The sequence below is a fragment of the Orcinus orca genome, chromosome 7 (genome assembly GCF_937001465.1).
Source record: "Orcinus orca chromosome 7, mOrcOrc1.1, whole genome shotgun sequence".
NCBI classification, from domain to species: Eukaryota; Metazoa; Chordata; class Mammalia; order Artiodactyla; family Delphinidae; genus Orcinus; species Orcinus orca.
The window spans coordinates 88,350,603-88,374,591 of record NC_064565.1 but is presented as its reverse complement, the minus strand read 5'-3'; the positions used below and the strand labels follow the sequence as shown (position 1 = coordinate 88,374,591).

Sequence of the window (23,989 nt, the reverse complement as noted above, 5' to 3'; positions counted from 1 at the left end):
TTACACAGTATCCTTCCAAAACGATATATAGAATTCAAAACTATACAAAAATTTAAAATATGCAGAAAATCCAACAGGTGTTATTTTTAAAACAAAAAAATCACACACGTTAGTACTAAAAAATAAAGGAAAAATCAGCTGACCCATGGATCCCTCTGCGGCAGGTCTTCAGTCTGAAGGACTTCACTGACGTCTTCTCGGTTCCCCAATCCAGCAGGGGTCCAACAGGCAAGCTGACCACCACCAACTCCTTTTGCACAATTGTCTTCTGGGCTTCTGTAGGTGTGAGCTGTGGGCACTATTTATTGGATTTCAAAATACCCTCTGCCTTATTAGTCCAGTAAGTTTTCTCAGCGAAAAGCTATTTAAATAACTCTGAACATCTAATTTCAAAACAGTTTTCCTAGTTACACACCAACACTAAGAAGAGTTTAACCTCTCCAAGTATAGTCTTGGTTGCAGCCATAATGAAGCTGAAGGCTCAGAGGACACTCAAGGGCCATTACTTTGAAGGAAGACATGGAATAAAGGGTGTCAAGGTGACCTAACAAAGCATGAAGTGTAATGTGTACTGGAAGCAAGTTAATGAAAACTAAATTCAAAGTGCTGGAGAAATCTAAAAAGAGCTAACTTGCAGTGTGAGAAAAAAACCTGCAACCGTAAAACAAAAATCTTGATAGGAAACACTGTACCTGGGTCTCAGTTAAATGGTGGTAAGTTTTCTGCTCTGATAACAGAGTCACAGGTGGAATATTAACTCTGTCTACACGATCTGAACTCCCTCACACCTACCACCCTTGTTCATTTTTCAATCAAGTTCCTCTCTCTGCACTACCTATTACGTTCAAGGCCCATGTTTGAAATATATGCAGCCTACCGCCTCTCACCTTTCCCCCAGCACTGGGAAGTCACCTGGCAAAGCTCTCTTCTGGCCAAGTCACTGGGACTGGGAAGGACCCATGGTGGCTTTGGCCTGTGAGCTGGTTTATCATCACAGTATTCAGCTGCTGAGCAGCAAGGCCTCCTGGATGTTTTTCAATATTTCTTATACTGATTACAGAAGAGAGGATTAAAGCCATCTGCCTTCCAAACTCCACTGAATCTGAAGTTGTAATTGTGCAGGTGAAAAAAAAAAAACTTGAATAAGTATTTGGCCTTATACCACTTATCCCACTATTCTTAGTCTGAGAGAGAAGGTTCAAATCCTTACCAACAGCAGCTACTTCAAAAGCCAAACACACAGAATCAGGGGAATATTTACCTTTTCTAAGTGAGTAAATTCAGCAGTAGCTAACACCTGCCATAACATTCAGAGAGCACAGCAGCAAGCCTTTTATTCCCAGTGACTGTCGAGACTTGAAAATAACTGCTATTAAAAAAAAAAAACAAAAACTATTTATCTAAATAGTGAAAGAAGTAAAGAAATAGTTGGTCTGACCTCTAAGGTCCTACTCCTCAAAACAGCACCTAAGGCAAGGGTTTAGGATGCACTTCTGCAGTTCAACCTCTCTAGAACCTTAGGGACCCTCGCGTCTACCTCTGCACGCCCACTTGAGCGCACGGACCAGGCTGCACCTGTCACACCTCTGGGTGCACTGCCAGCAGTGGCAATGCAGTCTCACACAGCAGCAGCGCAGTAGAACAAAACCACCTTCAGAATGTTCGGAGACTCAAATCATTCTTATAATCTACGAACTAAGAAACATGAAGGGATGCAAGTCAGCTCAACACTAACTCACCTGGTGCACTCGTGCTGAGAGAATGCAGGATTTACAGTGTTGAAGAGGAAATAAGCCATGTGAAACAATTATAAAAATGGTTATGTATGGTATTTAAATATTGGTTCCTCCTCCTCATCCCAGTGGAAGGAAGTGGGGCTGGGGCACACCCTGGGCCATGAGGCTAGCCACAGGCACTGCAGATCATCCAATGCCACAGATTCCGCAGGAGGAGAACTCCCACGCATGTACAGTATTCCTGAGAAAGATCCCAGATTTCTTTTCTGAATCAGTTTTAACCTGATTTGTTTCACATAGTTATGCTGTTATACCTCTGATATATTCAGAAACCGTCACTTTATTTCAGTCCAAACAGCTCAGCATAGTATAAGTGATGGCAGAAAGAGCCATTTGTTCAAACTCAGCTTGCTTTTTTGTTTTAATACTGAGGGATAAACCAAAAAAAACAAAACGTAAGTAGTTTTTGTCATTTGAATCCTTCATTCATTTCACTGGAGGGGAATCCCCAGGGCCTTTTGATAATCTGGGAAGACCTGACTATTCCCGTGAGGGAAACACAGCCTTGCTGAGCTTTACTCAGAATAATGCATGATAGACTCGACATAATTCCCAGGAAAGAGCCCAGTCACTCCATTCATAACTCCTTCATACCAACCATCGTCATTCTTCTTGATGACATAAATAATGGCTCCTTCCTGAAAGGACAGCTCATCTTCCTTGTCTTTTGTATAATCATAAATTGCCACAACTAGAGGGGGGAAAAAAAGGATATGAAAAAGAATAACGTTCCTAGAAAGGCAGAACCAAATAAATGAATATCTATCCTTTCCAAACTTCTGCAGCACTTCAAACACAGTGACTTTCTAAACACAGGACCCTCCCTGCGAATTCTGTTTTCTAATACCCAGTCCTGCACAGTGGAATCCCATCTTGAGGTTAGGTTCAAAACTGTATAAATGGCCCAAAACAGTAGTCACACTTACTGTTCAACAATCTCTCTGAAGAGATACAATCCCAGAATAGGGAAAGATGGCTGTTTCTTCAGTTGAGCTTGTGTTAAAGCACCATATTATGTAAAAAACACGTACCTTTAAACATTAGAATTAGACTAGTGCAGTGAGATACACTAGGAGAGGCCAGTGAAAAAATGAGAGACTGAGGGAAGAGCAGACTTCTATCTGCTTTCTCACACTTTCTAGAGCCTATGCCCATTCACTGAGAATAGTGGTTGAATTCCCACAGGTTATATGTGTGAATGACGGGCGTCTACTATATATATTCTTTCAAAACACATGCTGCATTATGCCACCAATTTAACATATCCACAGTAACAGACTAAAAGTGTTAAGAAAACCAAGATACCTGTAAGCTCTATGATTTTCATTACTTAAATAACTTGGTAAATGGGGCCTTTAAATGATATCTGGGACAATCTCTGGTTCCTAAGTGTTATATTTTCCTCAACAGTTTAGTTAAATTGGGATACCCTATAACTTGCTCAGATCCACTTGAAGATTTATCTTTTTTATAGAAAGATCCTCTATGTTTATTATACCACTCAGAATTTCACTCAATACATCTCCATCTCTCCATTTTAAGAAGCATATATTGACTTTGTTTTCTATGCAACCTTAATCCTAAATAAATAATTAAGAAACAGAAACTAAAACAGGGACTTCTGATACAGTGCAATTTGTTCCAGGCCTGCTTTAAGTAAAATTCAACAGCTTTCTTAAACTCTGAATATTTGCCATTACAGTGATCTAGGATGCCAGAAAACACTTTAGAGGGACCTAGAAAGCGTTTAGTGTGTATTTCTAACATCTAAACAGATACAATTAAATGGCATACAAGTTTAAAGAGAACACAAGATATGTAGAATACTTAGTATTTCTAGTCAATGTAGTATTTTTTAGCTTTTTTTGGGGGGGTTGATAACATTCTTGATGCTTATAGAAATGCAAACCCACTGAAAAGTAATTCAGAGGAAAATATCCACAAGTCCTGTTAATTCTACACCTTCTGAATCTCTCAAACCCAAACACTTTTCTCCATCATCACACTCAACGCCCTAATCAGCGCAGCAGTCTTTAAACTGGAATACACATATCACTGTGGGGCACCTGAAGATTTTCTAAGTAGCATGAGTGACAGATGATTTTACAGAGTTTCTTTCTAGATCCTCAACTTTTATAAATCCTGCATCGAAATCTGATCTGCTTGAGATGATACCCTCTGTCAAGCATCAGTCATAAAAGTTCTCATTTCCTGTTTATCTTTCTCCTACTTAACAAAAATACAGTGACGTACTATGCTGAAGTATAAAACACCCTGAGTGCCAAAGGGACAATTCAAAATACCAGTGTGGTATTAAGAAAGAGAATTACTCCACTGACTATCCCAACCTTTCTGCAACTTAAGCGGCTCCCATTCTTTTGCTTTTAACAAAAGTTAAGGTGGACTTTAATGGGGTTATCAGATGACACACCATATAAAACATGATTTTTAAAGATAGAACATTATTTGATTTTTGGCAAATAACTCTGAAGGATTTAAAAGAACTGACAGTGCTGCATGAAAAATAGTTCCATTTGCATCTACTTATTTATGTGAACAAGGTTTTCAGCACCACTGCCTCAGTTGAGGCCCTAATCTCTTGCTTAGAAAGATACCCAACCTGGTCTTTCCAACTCCTATTTTTCTTTCTTTCTAATGCACACTACACTATTATCAAGTATCTTTTTTCAAAAATTAAAATCCAAATACATGGGAACTTAACATTAACCTATTTAAAATCTTCCACAATTTCCCTCTACTATCAGATTTTTTAAAAAGAAAAAAATTCAAAACACCTCAGCCTGGTATTCAAGGCCTCCCATCATTATTTACAACTTACTTCCCTTCCTACACTCTTAGCTTGCCCACTCCCTCCCTACAACCCACCCAGGTCCCCCCCACCCCGCACAGGACATTACTCACCATGCCCTTTTGACTCAGAGGATTCCCTCTGACTGGATAGCCCTTCCTCTCTCTCTCCTCTGCCTGAGAAACTCATACTCATCATTCAAAGCACATCACATATACCGTGTCCTCTGAGAAGCTTTCTGGACTCCCCAGACAGAATTAATGGCACTATTCATTTTCTGACAATCATTAATGGAGCATCCACTCTGATTTTTAGAGATACAAAGATGAATAAGACAAGGGACCGTCAGTCTTGTGAGGACAGAAGTGTTATCTGATAAGTTACCATACACTGTTTATGCTTCTACCAAGAAGTTATGTCATTGAGCTAGAAAAACACAAGAACAGATGGCTTGATAGAAGAAAGGGAAATAAAACAGGCACTGACAAGTCAATTTGTCACAAATAATTTAACGCTAGTAAACGTTACAGCCAAGACTCAATTCCAGCTCTGTCAGAGTACAAGCTTAAGACAATGTTAAGAATGTAGGCTCAGGAGTTATGCCACCTACTTCAGATCCCAGCTGTACCACTTATTACTTTACAGAACATACTTAACTTTCCTAAGCTGCTTTTTACTCAACTGTATAATGGGTATTATAATAGTGCCAATACCTCAAAGCATCGTTATATTAAATGAGGCAATGTACACACGATACAGGGCCGTGTGTAAACATTCTATATAAATGTTAGCTGCTTTTATTACCATTAATAACTATTATGATATATATGATATATATATACTCCTGTAACACAAACATCTTCTGTCATATTCTGTAACATAAATTATTTTGAACCTCAATTTTCTAGTTTGCAAAATGGGGAAACTAACTGCCTTACATATGTAATAAGTCTTGCATCATGCCAGGCACATAATAAATAAAAGAAAATATCTTTTCTCTACCCAAGTTAAATAAAGATACTTACATATACAAATTATCTCCACTTGGCTAATAATCAAGGGTTAAGATAAACCTATGCAGTGGTTCTCAACCTTGGAACTTTAAAAAATTCTGATGCCTGCGTCCCATGTCCACAGATTCTGATTTAATAGATCTGGAAATGCAGACATATTAAACATTCCCTAGGTGACCCTAATATGCAGACACAGTTGAGAACGAGGTCCTAAGTCTAAGATAGCAAAATAAGACATTAGGCAACAGGCTCAACATTTATGCACTCCAACAAAAAGCAATCAGTCATAAGCTGAACACGGTTATTTCTGTTTCTCCAGAAAGAGTAAGGAGGAGGTTATTTGATTTTCATGTTTTAAAAGACTTGAGCTTAACAGAGATTAACTTTGAAAAATATCTTAGGAAACAACTCAGGCATTTTCTTTTAAGCTTTAAAAGTTATTTGGACTGAAAATAAACTTACTTTCCTCTCTTACAAATCTCTCCAGATTTTAACATGTTCACCGAAGAGGAGATTTTTAACAAGCAAATCTCTTCATTATGCTTTTCTCTTAAGGACTCACTGAGCTGGTTTTTCAGAGCTGAAAACTGTCATCACTTTGTCCAGGACAGTGTTAAAATCAGCTAAGGAATCTGTAAAACATGTCATGGAATCTGTAAAACATGTCCATGTCCAAGGCCACTGGACATTGGTACCCTAGTGTACCTTGGGCTCTTTTTTTTTCTTTTCTTAAAGCAGCTTTATTAAGAAGTAATTTAGACACAAAACACAATCACTTAAGTTTATATTCAGTGAGTTTTCACAAATGTATGCACCTGTATACATGACAAATGAACAACTTCTACCACAATCGTTACAATGGCCATTATCCCAAAGTTTCCTTATGCCCCGATGTAGCCACTATTGGTCCCCCCAAACCACTCATCTTCTAAATTTCATTTAGATGGAATCATAAAGTATGAGTCTTTTGTGTCTAGATTCTTTCATTAGCATAATGCTTGAGATCCATCGATATCGCTGTAGGTACCAGTAGTTTATTCCTTTCCATTGCTGAACAGTATTCCATTGAATGGATGGATAGCCCACAATTAGCTTATCCATTCACCAGTTGAAAGACGTATAGGTTGCTTCCAGTCTTGGCTATTATGAAAAAAGCAGCTATGAACAATCAAGTTCAAGTCTTTGTGTGAACATACATCTTCATTCCTCGTAAATAAACATCTAAGAAGGGACTGCCAGACCACCTGGTAAGTGTTTATCTAACTTCAAAAGAAACTGCCAACTGGTTTCCACAGTGGCTGAAACGTTGCATTCTTACCAGCAATGTACACTGTACCAGCTCCTGTTTCACCACAGTTTCTCTGACACTTGGTATTATCAGTGTTTTTAATTGTAGCCATTCCAGAGGGTGTGTAGTGATAAGTAGTTTGGTTCATTGCAGCTTCACTTTGCATTTCCCTGACTAACAATGTTGAGTATCTTTCCATGTGCTTATTTGCAGTTCATACATCTTTTTTGATGAAGTGTTTCCAAACTGTTTTTTTCTACAAGTTGTTTGTCGTCTCCTGAGTTATTTTGCAAATATTCTTCCCAGTCTATATGGCTTGCCTTGTCATTTTCTTAACACCATCGTTAAAAAAGAAAAGTTTAATTGAATGAAATTCAATTTATCATTTTTTCTTTTAAGCTTCATGTTTTTTAATGTGTTCTCTACAAAAAGTTTCCCCTAACCCCAGAACACACAGATTTTCTCCTATATTTTTCTCTGGAAGTTTCACAGTTTTACATTCACATCCAAATACATTTCGAGTTAATTTTTGTGTATGGTGAGGTAATAAGGGTAGAAGTTCATGTTTTGCAGATGGATATCCAATTGTTAACAGCACTATTTTTGAAAACACTATCCTTTCCCCATTGAATTACCTTGCACTTTCGTCAAAAAGTATGTGTGGATCTTTTTCTGGATTCTTTTTTTTTCTGGATTCTGATGTATATTTCTATACTTATACCACACTGTCCTGATTACTGTAGCTTTATACCAGAACTCTGAAATCAGGTAGTTTAAATCCTCCAACATTAGTCTTGTTTTTCAAAATTGTGTTGACTAAACTAGGTCTTCTGCATTTCCATTTAACTTTTAGAATCCCCTTGTCATTTTCTGTAAGAATGACTGCTGGAATTTTTATTGAGATTGCATTCAATTTATAGATCAATTTAGGAAAAACTGTCTCTTAACAATAATGATCAAAAAACATTATTTATTTCAACTTATTTAAGGCCTTTATTAATTTCTCTTAAGTTTTATAGTTTTCATCATACAGGTCCTGCATATATTTTATTAAATTTATCCCTGGGAATTCCCTGACGGTCCAGTGGTTAGGACTCTGAGCTCTCATTGCCAAGGGCCCAGGTTTGATCCCTGGTTGGGGAACTAAGATCACACAAGCCACGCACCACGGCCAAAAAAAAAAAAAATTGATCCCTAAGTTTTCATATTTTTGATGTTATTACAAAAGGTATTATTTTGTAAATTTCAATCTCTAATTGTTTGTTGCTAGTATATAAAAATGCGATTAATTTTGCAAATCAACTTTGTAGCCTACCATCTTGCTAAATTCGCTTTTTAGTTCTAGCAGCTTTTTTGTAGATTCCTTAGGATTTTCTACATACAAGATAATATCTTCTGCAAATAAAGATTATTTGATATTGTTCCACATATCTGTTGCTGTGTTTTTGGTCTTGGTTTTTTTCTCTGTGCCTCGTTTTGGATAGTTTCTAATGTCATATTGTCAAGGTTGCTGATCTTTTCTTCTAAGTGTCACTTCAGATACTATATTTTTCAATCTCCAGAAATTCTATGTTTCTCTTTCTCTTTTTTAAGAAAATATATTCTGCTTCTCTCTCATGTGCATGTTTTCCTTTGCCTTCTTGGATATATGTGGCATTTATACTAGCTATACCCGTGTCTGGTAATTCCATCATCTTGGTCACTTCTGGGTCTGTTCCTACTGACTGGCTTTGCTTTTAGGTATGAGTTATATTTTCCTGACTTTTTACATGCCTTGTAATTTTTGATTGGATGCTGGTCACTATGAATTTTACTTTTTGGTGTACTGGATTTTGTTGACTCCTTTGCACAATGCTGGGTTTTGTCCTGGAACTCAGTTAAGTTACTTGAAATCAGCTGGATGTTTTCAAAGTTTGCATTTTAACATTTGTTAGGGCAGTTCAGGGCAACCTATAATCTAGGGCTAATTTCGCCCCACAACTGAGGGGACACACTTTTGAGGCCTCTTCTCAATGCCTTGTGTATTACAGGGTCTTTCTGTTCTTGCTCGTTCGGGAACATGAACTATTCCCAGGCCTGTAATTTCCAAGACTTTTTCTGCCTACTCCTTTCTGATTGTTCTTTCTCTAATCTCAGGTAGTTTCTTCACATACATGTACAGATCAGTACTCTGTCAAAGATTCAAGGAGACCCTTCTGCAGATATCCAGAGCTCTGTCCTTTGTCTCTGAGTAGTTTACCTGTTCTCCATGGTCTCCCAAAACTCTGTGATCTCTTATCTTCTCTACTCAGTGAGACTTCCAGGCTTATTTGGGTTCCAACTCCTTGCACTGTGGCCTGGAAACTGCCTCTAGATAGCAAAGCTAGAACAATTAAGGGCTCACCGTGTTTGAGTTCCTTCTTTCTGGGACCATAGTCCACCAATGCTTGTTATCTAATGTCTGAAAACCATTATCTTTTATATTTTTTCCTGGATTCATTCCTAATTGTTTTAGGAGGGAGGGTAAATCTGATTACTGTTGCTCTATCTTAGCCAGAAGTGGAAGTCCACTATTCGTTGATGTAAGCTCCCCAGGTGATTCTAACGTGCAGTCAGTTTTGAAACCCAGTGAGTTAGTAGCTTTAACTTTCTTAACAGAAAATTTCCTTCAAGACAGCACACATTTCTTCTGAGCTGACTAGTCCTGATGACGTTTGTAAGCCTGTGTCCCAAAAGTGTCATATGATGGTTAGCTAATATATTCAGAGAAACTTTTCACCAAAAGAAATGCCAAACACCTACTCTGCAAAGAAACTGAGAAACCATATTCTTTGGAAGAAAGTTTCATATGGAGATACTTAAACTGGAATATCTGATATAAGATGCCACAAAAGAATGCTTTAAGGACTTCCCTGGTAGTCCAGTGGTTAAGAATCCGCCTTCCAGTGCAGGGGACGCAGGTTCGATCCCTGGTTGGAGAACTAAGATCCCACATGCCACAGGGCAACTAAGCCCACGTGATCTAGAGCCCACACGCCACAACTAGAGAGCCCACATGCCGCAACTACTGAGCCTGCACGCCACAACCAGAGAGCCCGTGTGCCACAACTACTGAGCCCACATGCTCTGGAGCCTGCAGGCCACAACTAAAGAGAAGCCCGCGCGCCACAACAAAGAGCCCGTGTGCCTCAATGAAAGATCCTGCACACCACAACGAATATCCTGCATACCACAACTAAGACCCGACGCAGCCAACGTGAATAAATATTTTTTAAAAAATGCTTCATAGCGTGGGAGTAGGAATAACATAATTTGGAAAGATCATCCTCTTCCTGAGTCATTCCAGAGAAAAACCTCTTTTCAAAATTTCTGCCTTATAGAAACCATTCATAAAAAGCACGTTCAACGGGAACAACATATAATCGTAAATAAAAATCAGACACAGGATTTTACCAGTGTGACTTCAAAAATCATGAACCTTGTAAACTAAATTAATTAAAATATACAGGCTAATACAGGCCAAACTTTACTTATAAGTAAAAAATAAATAAGATTCTCTTCAGTACCAGCAAATTTCATTTCTACGTACATAGAGGTTTCTTCCCATCCTTCCAGATATCCCTCTGAAACTTACCCTTTTCCAAGTAAGACCTTGGAGCCCACGGTGGGTCCTCTTCAGCATAAGGATCACTATACTCAACCACGGCTGCCTCTTCCTCTTCGTAATCTTCTGGAGGAGGAGGTGGTGGTGGGGACTCATCAAAGACTGGTTCTTCCACAGGTGGTGGTGGAGGTGGTGCATCTGAAACTAAGAATGTATCAAGCTGATAACAAAACTACACATTATGCAAAGTTCAGTGTTTCCTATCCAAGCTTCTATGTTCATGGAGTATAAACCTAGACTTGAAAATAATAATCTTTCAAAAAATAAGTAGGCAAGAGAAGTGTTCCCACCAACTATACTGTTCCAAATCCCCAAGCTTGACTTTCTCCTCCCTTTGGGTTAGTGCTGATGGATGCTGAATAAAGTTTAGCCAAAATGATTACTACTTTTTACTTAAAATGTTCCAATTACTCAGTTAGCACTTTATAATACATTATTTCATTTAATCTTTACCTTGGGAGGTGGTGTTTTTAATCCTCATTTATGGATGTGTAAACTGGCTTTCCAAGATTAAGTATTCCAACAGTAAGTGGAAGAGCAGGAATTTGAACTCCAATGCCTCTTATCTTAAAAGCTACACTATTATGGAATGAGATCAATTCAACAACTTTAAAGTCATGTTTCATTATTCATTCAAAAGCATCAACTGAAAGCCTACCATGGCCAGCTACGATGCTCAGCACTGGGAATACAGCAGTGAGCAAAAGTCATGGAGACATGGACAACCAAACTTGCATTTACAATTAAGTGCAGTAAGTGCTTTAAGTCATCATGGAAAACAGAGCAGTAGACCACATCTCTTATGTGGGTCAGGAAAGGCTTCCTGGAACCTGAAGGATGAGTAAGAGTTAATGGCCCAGGGTGGGGGTAGATATTTCATGTCAGATGTAAAGGAAAATAACAAATACAAAGCAGGAGCCCTTCAAAGAGCTGAGCAAAGTTCAGTAGAAAGAGGCATGAGGAAGCTGGACAGCACTAAGCAGAAAGGGCCTTGTAACAGTTTGAACTCTATCCAAAGAGCAATGCGAAGCCAGAGAAGGGTTTAAGAAGAATAACAGAATCACAGCTGCATTACTTAGCCCGGTATAACTGGTTCCAAATAATTCCAGACTTCTTCCAAACATCAAACTTAATATAGAGTAAATATCTGCTACCACAGAGTTATCTTCAAAATAATATACTTGAAAGCTATAAAGATCATTCCAAAAGATAGGTATATATCTTTCCAAGGTGAGTGTTTTGAAGAGGACAACATTCATTTGAATGTGTAAGTCCTGCTATGCCTGTAAAATCAGCCACGGCTCACCTCATATACAAAGTTTCTTATTTTTATACATTTTGTAGGTGAGAAAATGTATATGACTATGGAAAGAAATGAGAAAAGATCATCCTAAAAGGTAAATATTGCACACTGTGGTAAATATTGGAGGTGCTCACTGGGGTACCTTCCAAAAAGCAGAGGTAAAATAGACTATTTTCAGAAATTAGCAGAGATGCAAAGGCACCTGAAAGAGACACTGAGCCCTCAGGCCAATAAGACTGGACTATAACCAGTTAAAATACAAGAAAGAAATGTGTCGATACAAAAGGAGCATTTAGTCAGCTATGGAAGCACACAAAAAAGGAGGGACTCAAAGTGCCTGCTCTGTGTCAGATGCTTTACTAAGTGCTGGAGAAATAGCCAGTGAAAAACAAGCAAAAATCCCTGCTCTCATAGAGCTTACATTCTAGTATTGGCAATGCCCATTTCCAAAGGAGCAGGAGTCCTAAGCAACAGAATGCAAATATTTCTATCCCACGGTTGAGGCCATCCCTGTTATGAGATGCATGCATTAGGCTACATCAGCCTCATGACATTATCTCCTTCATTAGTGTAATTCCCCTAGTTCCGATTCCACACCCGTACAGCCTTATGATTGTGACATGGTTCCTATGTAGACTGCTCACAAGAAGAGAACTCATCTATCATACAGACTGTGTTCACTGCTTTAGCAATTCCTCACTAAATACAGATACAGGCCTCCTGCTCTGTAGACATCAGTCTCCTCAGCTTCCTTAATGCTTCTCTAGGAGCAAACTCGACCTGTCAATACAATTAGTTATCTGATCCTGCATGATTCAACACCAGACCACAGGCCAGCTTAAATTCACTGCCAATCTATGAGGCCTCATGGGAGACAGACTGACAATTTGGTCCCCTGGGACCCACCATGGCATGGCCATTTTTACACCTGGAATCACAGGATTGGAAGAAGATTCTCAGGCCGGCCACAAAACCCTAAAACTCCAGTGATAGACCACTAATTGTCTGAGCAACCCAGAGAAAAGTGTGGGATATCCAGTGATTAAAGAGCACCTCCTCAATTAGATGTGATCTTTCTTTTTACATGTGCCTTATTTTATATTTATTTGTCTTATCTTCACTACCAGATTTTAAGTTGTTTGAAGTAGAGAATTTCATCGTAATTATTTTACCATCCACTAGCTGCTCATACAATGACTGTTCATAATATTCAAATATCTGAAGTATCAGTGAATGAATGACTATTCAGCCAATCATATATAAATGACATTTTATGCCTAGAATCTGATCTACAGCATAAAGAAGACATAAACTTACTATTTTCTTGGACTCTGGCCACAAATCCCATTAAAGGTAACTGAGGAGTTACCTGTAGGATGGAGGGAGGAGGAGCAAGAGATACTGCAAAAACAAAAAGGTGCGGAGGGTAAGGGGTAAGGGCAAGTTACATTAAACGGAAAGGGTAACACAATAAAACAAACATATAAGGAGGGAAACCGCTATGCATAAACATTTTGCAAGCTATCTTAAGGATCCTCTTTTGAGGGATAACTCATTAACACACAAAACAAAGTATTAGGGAAGTTTTAAAAACTTACAACAGGAAGCATTTATCATATACAGATCTATTCTTACATACAATGGCAAATTATCTTTTCATGTCAATAGCATGTCTTCTCAAAAAAAGAATTTCTTCAGATTACCATGAATAACTTGGTTTTCTGAATTTTACCTTGAAGGTTATAAGTTTAAATGTTCATCAACACAAGGGAAAAAACCATTACATGCCAACATCCTAATTTTATACTTTTCATTACTTCATTTAACAGGCAAAATTAATTGATTTTCAGCCACTGATTAAACGAATATTCACTGACTTCCCACTAAGGTGCAAGCACTCTGCTAAGAGACCAATATCGAAACCGTTCTCTTCGAGTCAGGTCTGTGTCTTTACAATTTCTCACAGTCCCAATTCATACCACCTACTCCAGGTACATTTTCTCCCTGAAGCTACAGAAAAGTGCCAGCCTCATTCAAATCATTCCTCTCCCCCCAAAGCTGTCTTTCCCTTTTAAACACCTGGTACAGCGCCTAGCACTAGTGAGCCTTCAACAAACGTCTGATGTAGATAAATACATAAATAAGCCAGGTACATGCCAAACAACTTCCCAAGATTACTCTACAGTTATGGTTTCCTCCGGAATGGGTATACAGTATGGTGTGCATCTTCTTATAAAGACAGAACATCTTTATTAGCTTCAAATCACAGTGAAGACTAATAAAACTAAAAAGATGAGTAAGAGTCACTGCCCTCAAAAAGATCACATTCTAGTTAGGAATGGAAGACAAAATAATAACCCTAACCCAACAACATCTGTAGCACTTCCCTGCAGGTGGTGGTGGTGATGGGTAGTGGAAGAGGCACTGGTGATGGTGTGGTGTCATGGTGGTGACGGAGAGGGCGGTCAGGGTTTGAGTAGGGGTGGGGCTACCCAGAAGTAACCTCTGAGCAGGTGCTTGAAGAAAAGGAGTTCGACAAGCAGACAGGCGTCGAGAAAGACAAGCCGAGAACCAAGTGAGGCAAAGGTTCTGAGGTATAAAATAGCATGACCAGCTCACAGAACCAGAAATATTTCCATATGGTTGGCATAAGATGCCCCAGAGAGAAAGTACAAAACCTGGAAAGATGAGCAGGTAGATATGCAATAGGTAAGAATCTTATATGTTAGGTGAAAGAGCGCTTAGTGGGAACACCTTGGACTTAAAGTCACCTAGCATCAAATCCCTGATTTGCTATTTCGCTGCTATTGGAACGGCAAGTTATTTTTTGAGCTTAATCCATAAATGTGAAATGAAAGAGGTAATGCAACCTATTTTACAGAGTAACTGCAAAGATTTAAAAAAAAAAAAAACATGTATGCAGAAAGTCTAACCCAGGGCCTGACACACAAAAATCAAGGCAATAGAAGTGGAAAGAAAAGGAGAGAACTTAGTACAGTGTGGACAAAAAGAGTATTTGGTATCTGAGGATTCAGGAAGCATATGAAGGAGAGAAACAGCTCAAGATGGTCTTAGATTTTTATCCTTCCTACCTATGAAGGTAGTGGTGCCATTAACCACATTAACCTTGGTGGGTAGTACAGGGAATGAAATGGGCTGGTGAATAGAAAAGTCAGGGAGAAATAATGAGATGTACGAAAGTAACTTAAAACATAAATATGGAAGGCAACTGGAAAGTCTGGGTTGAATCTGTGGGAAAAATCAAGAGGTACAGAGGTGGCAGTAATCAGCAAAGATAACGGTTGTGCCATGGGTAAGTGCAGGCAGAACATGTACTTACAATGGGCAGACAGGAGTTAAGCACATAATCCTGAAGAATATCTCAGATTTAAGGGACAGAGTCACATAACCCTAGAAGTTGGTACCTTTCTTTAAAAGATACCTTGTGGTTATGTTTTTCCCTGAAGTCATACTTCTTGGTAGTAAACCCTTAAGCTGTGTGTCTGTGTCCCACTCTCAGAGGCTTGGAACAATTGCTGATATGTTCACAACACCCTGTGTTCCCAAACTTGGGGTAAGAAGACACAATGAACAGAGAAGGCAACAGAAACAAAGTAGATAAAACAGAGACAGCAGCAGACAGCAACTGCACTAGAAAAGTGGAATATAAGATGATGAAATGTCCCTCTTCTGTTAGCACCCATCCCAACCTCCCCTGTAACAGAAAAGCAGGAAATTTCCCACTTCAGTCATTGTTTCTCATCAAAAAAAAAAAAAAAAAAAAAAAGACCTTCTAGTACTCAGCTAAAAAAGAATGATAAGGTACTTAACTTAGAACAGGGGTTTTGTAGGTAGGTTGAGTTTATTATTTTTTTAATGAATATATATATTTTTTTCTTTTCTTGTTTTGAAAGTGAAGGTCTGAAACTCTAGTGGTTTTTTTAAGAAGCCTAACAGCAGCCCAGGTAAAAACCAGTCCCAGATCTTCCTTAAACAGAATTACATCATAACAAAACAAGTTAGATTTTTTTCAAAGCCAATCCAACGCATGTTAAAAAATTCAGTTCCAAATGGAGTTTACAAAGGTTGCCCCAAATTCTACTTTTTTTGCCCAGGGCAAACTTTTTACATCATGGTCCAAATTAATTTAGTTACCACAGCATTTTCTTTCTGGTCATGGAGATTTCATCAGAAAACCTGTGAACCAGAAGATCCTACTTTAGACTAGATTTATCTTCCTCAGAGTCGAACTGAAAATGAACTATTTTAGGAGAATTTAAGCAGGACTGTGATGTGACGAACTGTTTGCAATAATCAGTTCTAGTCTGAGGTATCTCATGAACAGGCAAGAGCAGAAAGTAACTATCAATTTGTTTCCATGCTATTTAGCTAAGATGATTCCTCACAAGACAAAACCCTTTCCCTATAATCACCGAAACGTCTCCAAACTTAGATTCAGTAATATTACGTTCAAACTACACAATAATGAAGTTAACGTGAAGAAAAAGGCTCAAGAAGAGACTGGAGTTTATAGAGAGATCTTAAGTAGAACTATAAGGACTATAGCTTACATTCACTCAGCAACACGGAGGTATACAAACTGTAAAAGGCTCTGCAAGCAAACCAAACTTAAGAGGATGAGTCTGTGCTGATGAAATATACAGACTTCCTAAGTATGACCTTCCTGGTTATTTACAAAATCCTGGAGCATCTTCTTTGAGGTTAAAATGTACAAAGAGTTTTGAAGAAAAATTAGGCTTTTTTTTTTTTACTGCTTTATAAATACTCTAAGAAAATTAGACAAAATAACCACTCTAAATACTATTTCTAAAACCATTCAAGATATCACCTTTAGAGGCCATACATTTGACAGCCCATTCAAGTTTAGTTGCAAATATTTTACATTCCAGTGAGGGAAATAATTTAAGCAATTTATTTTTAAGAGTGAAATATTTTCTAAACATGGATAGTAACTTAGAACAAGGAGTATTTAAAAGTGAATCTAACTAATCATACTCAGTAAGGGAAGCTTTTTTGATGGAAAAGAATAGGGTTACCAAATAATTATCACTCCCGTAGTCTCAGAAGGGTTAAAAGAATTGGGCCATTTTTCTTATTCCTTTTCAAGTGAAAAAAAAACATCGTTTGACATTATGCCGAGAAAAAGTAGCAAATTAATCCACACAGTTTAAAAACATAACTTGTGTTTAATAATCGATGTAAAGGGTCTATTTGGTTTACTTGGTCATCTGAGAATATACTTAAACTTTTCGGGTTTTTCTAGCTTTTTTGTTCTCCCTAGAGTAAACATGCACTAACAAAAGCTAAAGATGCCTAAAATGAGGACTCATAGCTTCTTGATTGCTCTCTATACTTTGCTAAAGCCCCACCACATCTGTATTCTTCTGGAGATTTATGGTGATGCTGTAAGTTAGCTATCATTTAAAGAATATGCGTTATGGCTTTTCTTTTACAATATCACCAACCCAACATTGTTTTCTCACTGTGTCTTTTTAGTTGTTTTTAATATCATTCAGGGAAGCCTGATATCTTCCCTGTGTAAAACACCATACTCATTCAGAAATTCCTCTTTCTCATATAACTATATACACTCACACTGCTTGGAACCAACATTCCACTTTATGAATTAGATTTTTTTAGTCTTTGTTGTAAGAAAATATGAGTAGTAGGGGGCTTCCCTGGTGGCACAGTGGTTGGGAGTCTGCCTGCCAATGAGGGGGGCGCGGGTTCGGGCCCTGGTCCGGGAGGATCCCACATGCCGCGGAGCGGCTGGGCTCGTGCGCCACAGCTGCCGAGCCTGTGCTCTGGAGCCCGTGGGCCACAACTACTGGGCCTGTGCGCCTGGAGCCCATTCTCTGCAGGAGGGGGGCCACCGCGGTCAGAGGCCCGCGCACCGCAACAGGGAGTGGCCCCCACTCCCCGCAACTAGAGAAGGACCGCGCGCGGCGGCGAAGACCCAATGCAGCCAGGGATAAATAAAATAAATAAATTTTAAAAAAAGAAAATATAAGTAGTAAAATGTAAGATATCTTTTACCAAAGGCCTTAGTACTTAAACACCATATTACTGATTCCTTACTGTTAAGGACTGAATGTTTATATCTCCCCAAAATTCATATGAAATCCTAACCTCCAATGTGATGGTATTAGAAGGTGGGGCCTTTGGGAGGTGATTAGCTCATGAGGGTGGAGCCCGAATGAATGGAATTAGTGCCCTTATAAAAGAACTCCAGAGACCGAATTAAACTTAAAAGCTTTTGCACAGCAAAGGAAACCATAAACAAAACAAAAAGACAACCTACTAAGTGGGAGAAAATATTTGCAAATGACATGACCAATAAGGAATTAATATCCAACACATATAAACAGCTCATACAACTCGACATCAAAAAAACAACCCGATTAAAAAATGGACAGAAGAACTGAAAGGACATTTTTCGAAAGAGGAAATGAAGATGGCCAACAGACACATGAAATGATGCTCAACATCACTAATCATCAGGGAAATAAAAGTCAAAACCACAATGAGATATCACCTCACACCTGTCAGAATGGCTGTCATCAAAAAGAACACAAATAACAAATGCTGGTGAGCATGTGGAGAAAAGGGAACCCTTGCACACTGTTGGTGGGGATGTAAATTGGTGCAGCCACTGTGGAAAACAGTACTGAGATTTCTCAAAAAACTAAAAACAGAACCACCATATGACCCAGCAATTCCACTCATGGGTATATATCTGAAAAACCCCCCAACAATTTGAAAAGATACATGCACCCCAATGTTCACAGCAGCATTATTTACAATTGCCAAGATATGGAAACAACCTAAGTGTTCATCAACAGATGAATGGATTAAGAGGATGTACACACACACACTGTAATACTACTCAGTCATAAAAAAGAACAAAATGGATTTGCAGCAACATGGATGTACTTGGAGGGCATGATGCTAAGTGAAATAAGTCACACAGAGAAAGACAAATACTGTATGATATCACTTATATGTGGAGCCTAAAAAATACAACAAACTAGTGAATATAACAAAAAAGAAGCAGGCTCACAGTATACGTATAGAGAACAAACTAGTGGTTACCAGTGAAGGGGGGCAATATGGGGCAGGGGGGAGTAGGAGGTATAAACTATTGGGTGAAAGACAGGCTCAAGGATGCACAATATTATGCAACATGGGGAATAGAGCCAATATTTTGTAATAATTGTAAAATGGAAAGTAACCTTTAAAAATTATATTTAAAATTTTTTTAAAAGGCATTGCCAAACAAACAAACAAACCATGGAGAGTTTTCTCTCTTTTTCCACCATGTGAGGATACAACAAGACAGCAGTCTACAACCTCAGGAGGGTTCTCACCAGAACTCAGCCATGCTGGCATGCTGATCTCTGACTTTCAGCCTCCAGAACTGTGAGAAATAAATCTCTACTGTTTATAAGCTACCCAGTCTATGGTACTTTGTTATAGCAGCCCAAACTAAGACACTTACCAAACTAGGTTAATGTATGTAAATGTACATGTACAAATACATATGCATATTCTTCTTTACCACCAAGGTGCTTCATATTTATATTGAAAGTAAAAACTGTTAAAACTTGTGATTAGCCCTATTTGTTTCAATGACACTCCTTGCTGATGACAAGATGAATGATAAACTAGTATTCCTATTTCTTTGGCTGGATTAGATTAAGAAACAATGAGAACCAAATAGGATTCATTTTATGTTCTAAATGAAGTGTTCCTTTCATTAACTTGCTTCTGAAATAATCTCATTAGAAAACAATTATTGTGCTCTTAGGACTTGGCACTACGCAGCGGGTGCTCCTTATTTTAATTCCTATGTTATAACGTCATTTCAAACTCAAACCAAATATAGTAGCAGTGCTGTTAGATTTACAGCTCACAGAAAACCTCACTGAATTTACAGTCACATGAATCCCAGCCTGTCAGCTCACTTCCTCAGAAGCACAAATCCATGTCAAGCCTCCAGCTGCAAAAAATATGCTCATAAAACACAAATCTGGGATCACTGTTAAACCAGGGAATTAGCTACTTGAGAAAGCACAACAAATTTTCTCATTTTAAATATGAAAAAACAAGGATCACTGTAAGACCAGTGGTAATAATACAAGAGACTTACATAATAATCTAATGCAAATAAAATGAAAGTGCATCTAACAGCCTTCGAATACTGGCTTACAAAGCATTAAGAGTGTTGCAAGAAGAACTTTTCAAAGAACATAATTTAGTTAAAATTTTTTTTTAGTTTAGAAAAAAGCACTCTGATTATTCAACTGAGTTGTAGCCAGCCTCTTTAAACAGTTACCAAATCCCCGGAGAAGAAAGGCAGAACTTAATTGAGAGAAGTACATGAAAACAAACTAACTAAATTGCCTCACACATTATGCTGAAGGCTCAACAATGGAATATTACTCAGCCATAAAAAGAAATGAAATTGAGCTATTTGTAATGAGGTGGATGGACCTAGAGTCTGTCATACAGAGTGAAGTAAGTCAGAAAGAGAAAGACAAATACGATATGCTAACACATATATATGGAATTTAAGAAAAAAAAATGTCATGAAGAACCTAGGGGTAAGACAGGAATAAAGACACAGACCTACTAGAGAATGGACTTGAGGATATGGGGAGGGGGAAGGGTAAGCTGTGACAAAGCGAGAGAGAGGCATGGACATATATACACTACCAAACGTAAGGTAGATAGCTAGTGGGAAGCATCCGCATAGCACAGGGAGATCAGCTCGGTGCTTTGTGACCACCTAGAGGGGTGGGATAGGGAGGGTGGGAGGGAGGGAGACGCAAGAGGGAAGAGATATGGGAACATATGTATATGTATAACTGATTCACTTTGTTATAAAGCAGAAACTAAGACACCATTGTAAAGCAATTATACTCCAATAAAGATGTAAAAAAAAAAAAATCTCAATTCACTTTATACTTCCCATGAGTGTGAAAAATACTTTCATTAACATCATTCTTAGAGTAGGTTATTTTTCTACTTTAACATATACTTTCAAGTATGTTAAAATCAGACTTACAAAGAAGTATTAAAATATGTACTTAAAACACATTTAAATAAATAGCCTTCAAATAAATTCCACCAAGAGGTGGAATTTTTAATCAGGGTTTTCATAAGACCAGTATTTTGGTATGTACATGTATACAGCATGAAATACCCTTGTATATACTTTCTGAATATCATGTACACTTGGTCCCAAGCTGTAACAGTAAAGCATCTCTCAGCTCCATTACAGAATTGCCCCATTTTGGACTGACACCATTCTTTCAAAACTCTATTTAAGGGTAAGGAAGGGCATAAGGGTCATGAGAAATAATTGTCAAGACTTCCAAGAGGGTCAGGGAGAGAGCTTATCTTCAGCAGAGCTATGAACAGGCCATATCTAACAAATTAAAATTTAAAAATAAAATATTCATTTAAGTACAAAATAGCACCTGTACAAATATGGGTTTGGAACACATGATTTAAAAGTAGAATGTGAGAAAAGACAGGCATATTTGTCAAAATGGAGCTCAAAATGAGTTAAAAAGAATGGCACACCCAAAATCATTAAGTGTGGTCAAAGACAGCAGTGAGATAGATATATGTATAACTGAATCACTTTAGTGTACATCTGAAACCAACACAACATTGTAAATCAACTATACTTCAGTAAAACAAAATTTAAAAACAAATAAGAGAAGAATAACCCCCCAAATTTTAAGGTTATAGATTTTAATTTGGTCATAGTTAACTACTAGGAAAAGAAAAACTACTCCTTTTTAAGACTCATAATGTGATCGCTGGGTAAAACAATGCACATGTATATTTCTCAAATTAAATAATCTAATGTAAATTTTTTAAAAAAGAAGTCTATTTCCATATAGGCAGATGGTAATCACACTACAGTGTGCACTGGTTAGACTATATAGTCATTTATGGTATTTAATTTACAAGAGGAACCCAAAACAATGATGGGATCTGAATAAAGTTAACAAGAGATTCATTTCACATTCAACAAGTAGTTACTGAGCACTATTCCCAGGATATAACAGATTAAAAAACTGACAAGGTCTCAGGTTCTCATGCACTTTACATTACAATGTTGGCATCCTCCATCCCACCCTCCTACCCTTGGGAGGGTAAGAGAAAGACTTTTTTTAATATGAAGGTAGGTAGGATAGGATAGTACAATGGAAATAACATGGAACTTTGAGTCAGATGACCTAAATTCAAATCCTAACTTGATTATCACCTCAGCCTGTTTCCTCACCTGTAAAATACAGATGAAAACGATCACATGATTATAAGAATCAAATGATATAAAAAATATAAAAGCATTCTTTAAGCTCTGTTTATGTAAGAGGAGGATCAAATTTCTTCTGCAAGATTTCAAAGGATATAACAAGGTTTCACCAAAAGGTAGACAGATTTCAGCTCCATACAATTCAGGGCTCATCCAAGATGGAATGGGCTGTCCCCTAATATTACAGGTGATCACACATGGGCTTACTGGCCTCTTGGCAAAAATCCAGAAAAACACAGTAAGTTCACGTAACATGTCCACAGTAGTCACAGAGTATAATATCTGCCCTTACCCTCTCTGGGGAAGAAGCAAAACAAGTGATTATGTTTAGTATTAAATATGTGCCAGATTAGTTCTTCTGTATGCATGATGCAGCTGAAAGGTGACTGTTATATCTGGATCAATCTGTCCAAGTCCCAGTTTTTCCATTATAGGTTTGGTAGGAGAATTGAAAAAGATAGTATAACTAACTGCCCACCATAAAGCAGCTTCAAAAATGTCATTTCCCTTTTCCTTTGCCACTTATAAACTCTGTTCATGTATGCTCAACTTTCATTATTTGCTATTCATAGAGCAAGGGTATCTGATTAAATAAGAAGGAAATACTGTTCAGCAAATATTATTTTAAAAAACAAATAATCACTAACACATTAAAAAAGATTCCGTTCAAAAAAATTAAGTTTGGGGCTTCCCTGGTGGTGCAGTGGTTGAGAGTCTACCTGCCAATGCAGGGGACACGGGTTCGAGCCCTGGTCTGGGAGGATCCCATGTGCCACGGAGCAACTAGGCCCGTGAGCCACAACTACTGAGCCTGCGCGTCTGGAGCCTGTGCTCTGCAACAAGAGAGGCCGCGACAGTGAGAGGACCGCGCACCGTGATGAAGAGTGGCCCCCACTTGCCGCAACTAGAGAAAGCCCTCACACAGAAACGAAGACCCAACACAGCCAAAATTAAATAAATAAATAAATAAATTTAAAACTGTTAAAAAAAAATTAAGTTCTGCAACTTTATATGGAAACCATGTTGATTTTTAAAAAGAGAACTGGAAAATACAGTATTAGCAACCTTGTATTCATTCTTCCACTCATTCAACAAATAGTACTAACCACCTACCATGTACTAGTCATTCGCAATTAAAGGTTTTTTTCTGTGTAATTGAAGATTTTTAATTAGATATATTCCACAGACTGCAAAAGAAAATCTAACCTGGGTTCTGGCTATAAAAAGGTCCTCCGTTCATCTGATTCTGAAGGCTTGTTTGTGAAGTTATGGAAGGAGGGCGCCTATAGGGCAAAGAGCCCCCTATTGTTGGGGGAGTATGGCGAGTGGCAGGTCTATTCATGCTGTAGAACTGAACAGGATGACCTGGAAAAGGGACAGAACATAAATTTGTCACTAAAAGAAAATTATCTCAGACAATGAAATACTTTAGGTACAATGCCTGAATCTTAATAAGATTATTAAAAATAACAATATTTAGCTAATTTAATTGCCATCTGACAAATATTAATGCAAGGTGACAGTTATTTCTCAGTTAACAGTATATCCAAGTGCAAAAGCAGCAAAGTAGGTAAATAAAATTATGATTAGGTTTGGAAAAGCTATATCTAAATAGATTACTAATTAATATTATGATTTTATTAAATTAGTAATTTGATAGGGTTTCAAAATCATCACAATTAAAATTTATGGGGGGCTTCCCTGGTGGCGCAGTGGTTAAGAATCCTCCTGCCAATGCAGGGGACAGGGGTTCGAGCCCTGGTCCAGGAAGATCCCACATACA

At 38.0% G+C, this 23,989-nt stretch overlaps 2 protein-coding genes across 33 annotated transcripts in view; one reads left to right on the top strand and one right to left on the bottom strand.

Moving 5' to 3' along the window:
• The window catches only part of ABI2 (abl interactor 2), a 102,602-nt gene that overhangs the window by 2,095 nt on the left and 76,518 nt on the right, over nt 1-23,989 (bottom strand). For 9 of the 31 annotated variants that reach the window (XM_033429501.2, XM_033429584.2, XM_033429589.2 and 6 more), the window contains 4 exons: nt 23,413-23,571; nt 13,170-13,253; nt 10,520-10,693; nt 1,126-2,487 (listed from right to left, as the gene is read on the bottom strand). In XM_033429501.2, coding sequence (XP_033285392.1) covers nt 2,312-2,487; nt 10,520-10,693; nt 13,170-13,253; nt 23,413-23,571 — 593 coding nt within the window. In that variant the 3' untranslated portion in view covers nt 1,126-2,311. The other 22 variants (XM_033429550.2, XM_004262834.3, XM_004262831.3 and 19 more) reach the window with 7 other exon arrangements.
• Nucleotides 1-23,989, top strand: part of RAPH1 (Ras association (RalGDS/AF-6) and pleckstrin homology domains 1) — a 184,755-nt gene that overhangs the window by 100,699 nt on the left and 60,067 nt on the right. The window contains exon 16 of one of the 2 annotated variants that reach the window (XM_033429465.2): nt 19,139-19,324. The exons of the other annotated variant lie outside the window; for it this stretch is intronic. Coding sequence (XP_033285356.1) covers nt 19,139-19,267 — 129 coding nt within the window. The 3' untranslated portion in view covers nt 19,268-19,324. Of the gene's footprint in view, nt 1-19,138; nt 19,325-23,989 lie in introns of those variants that run through there. 2 annotated transcript variants of the gene reach the window in all.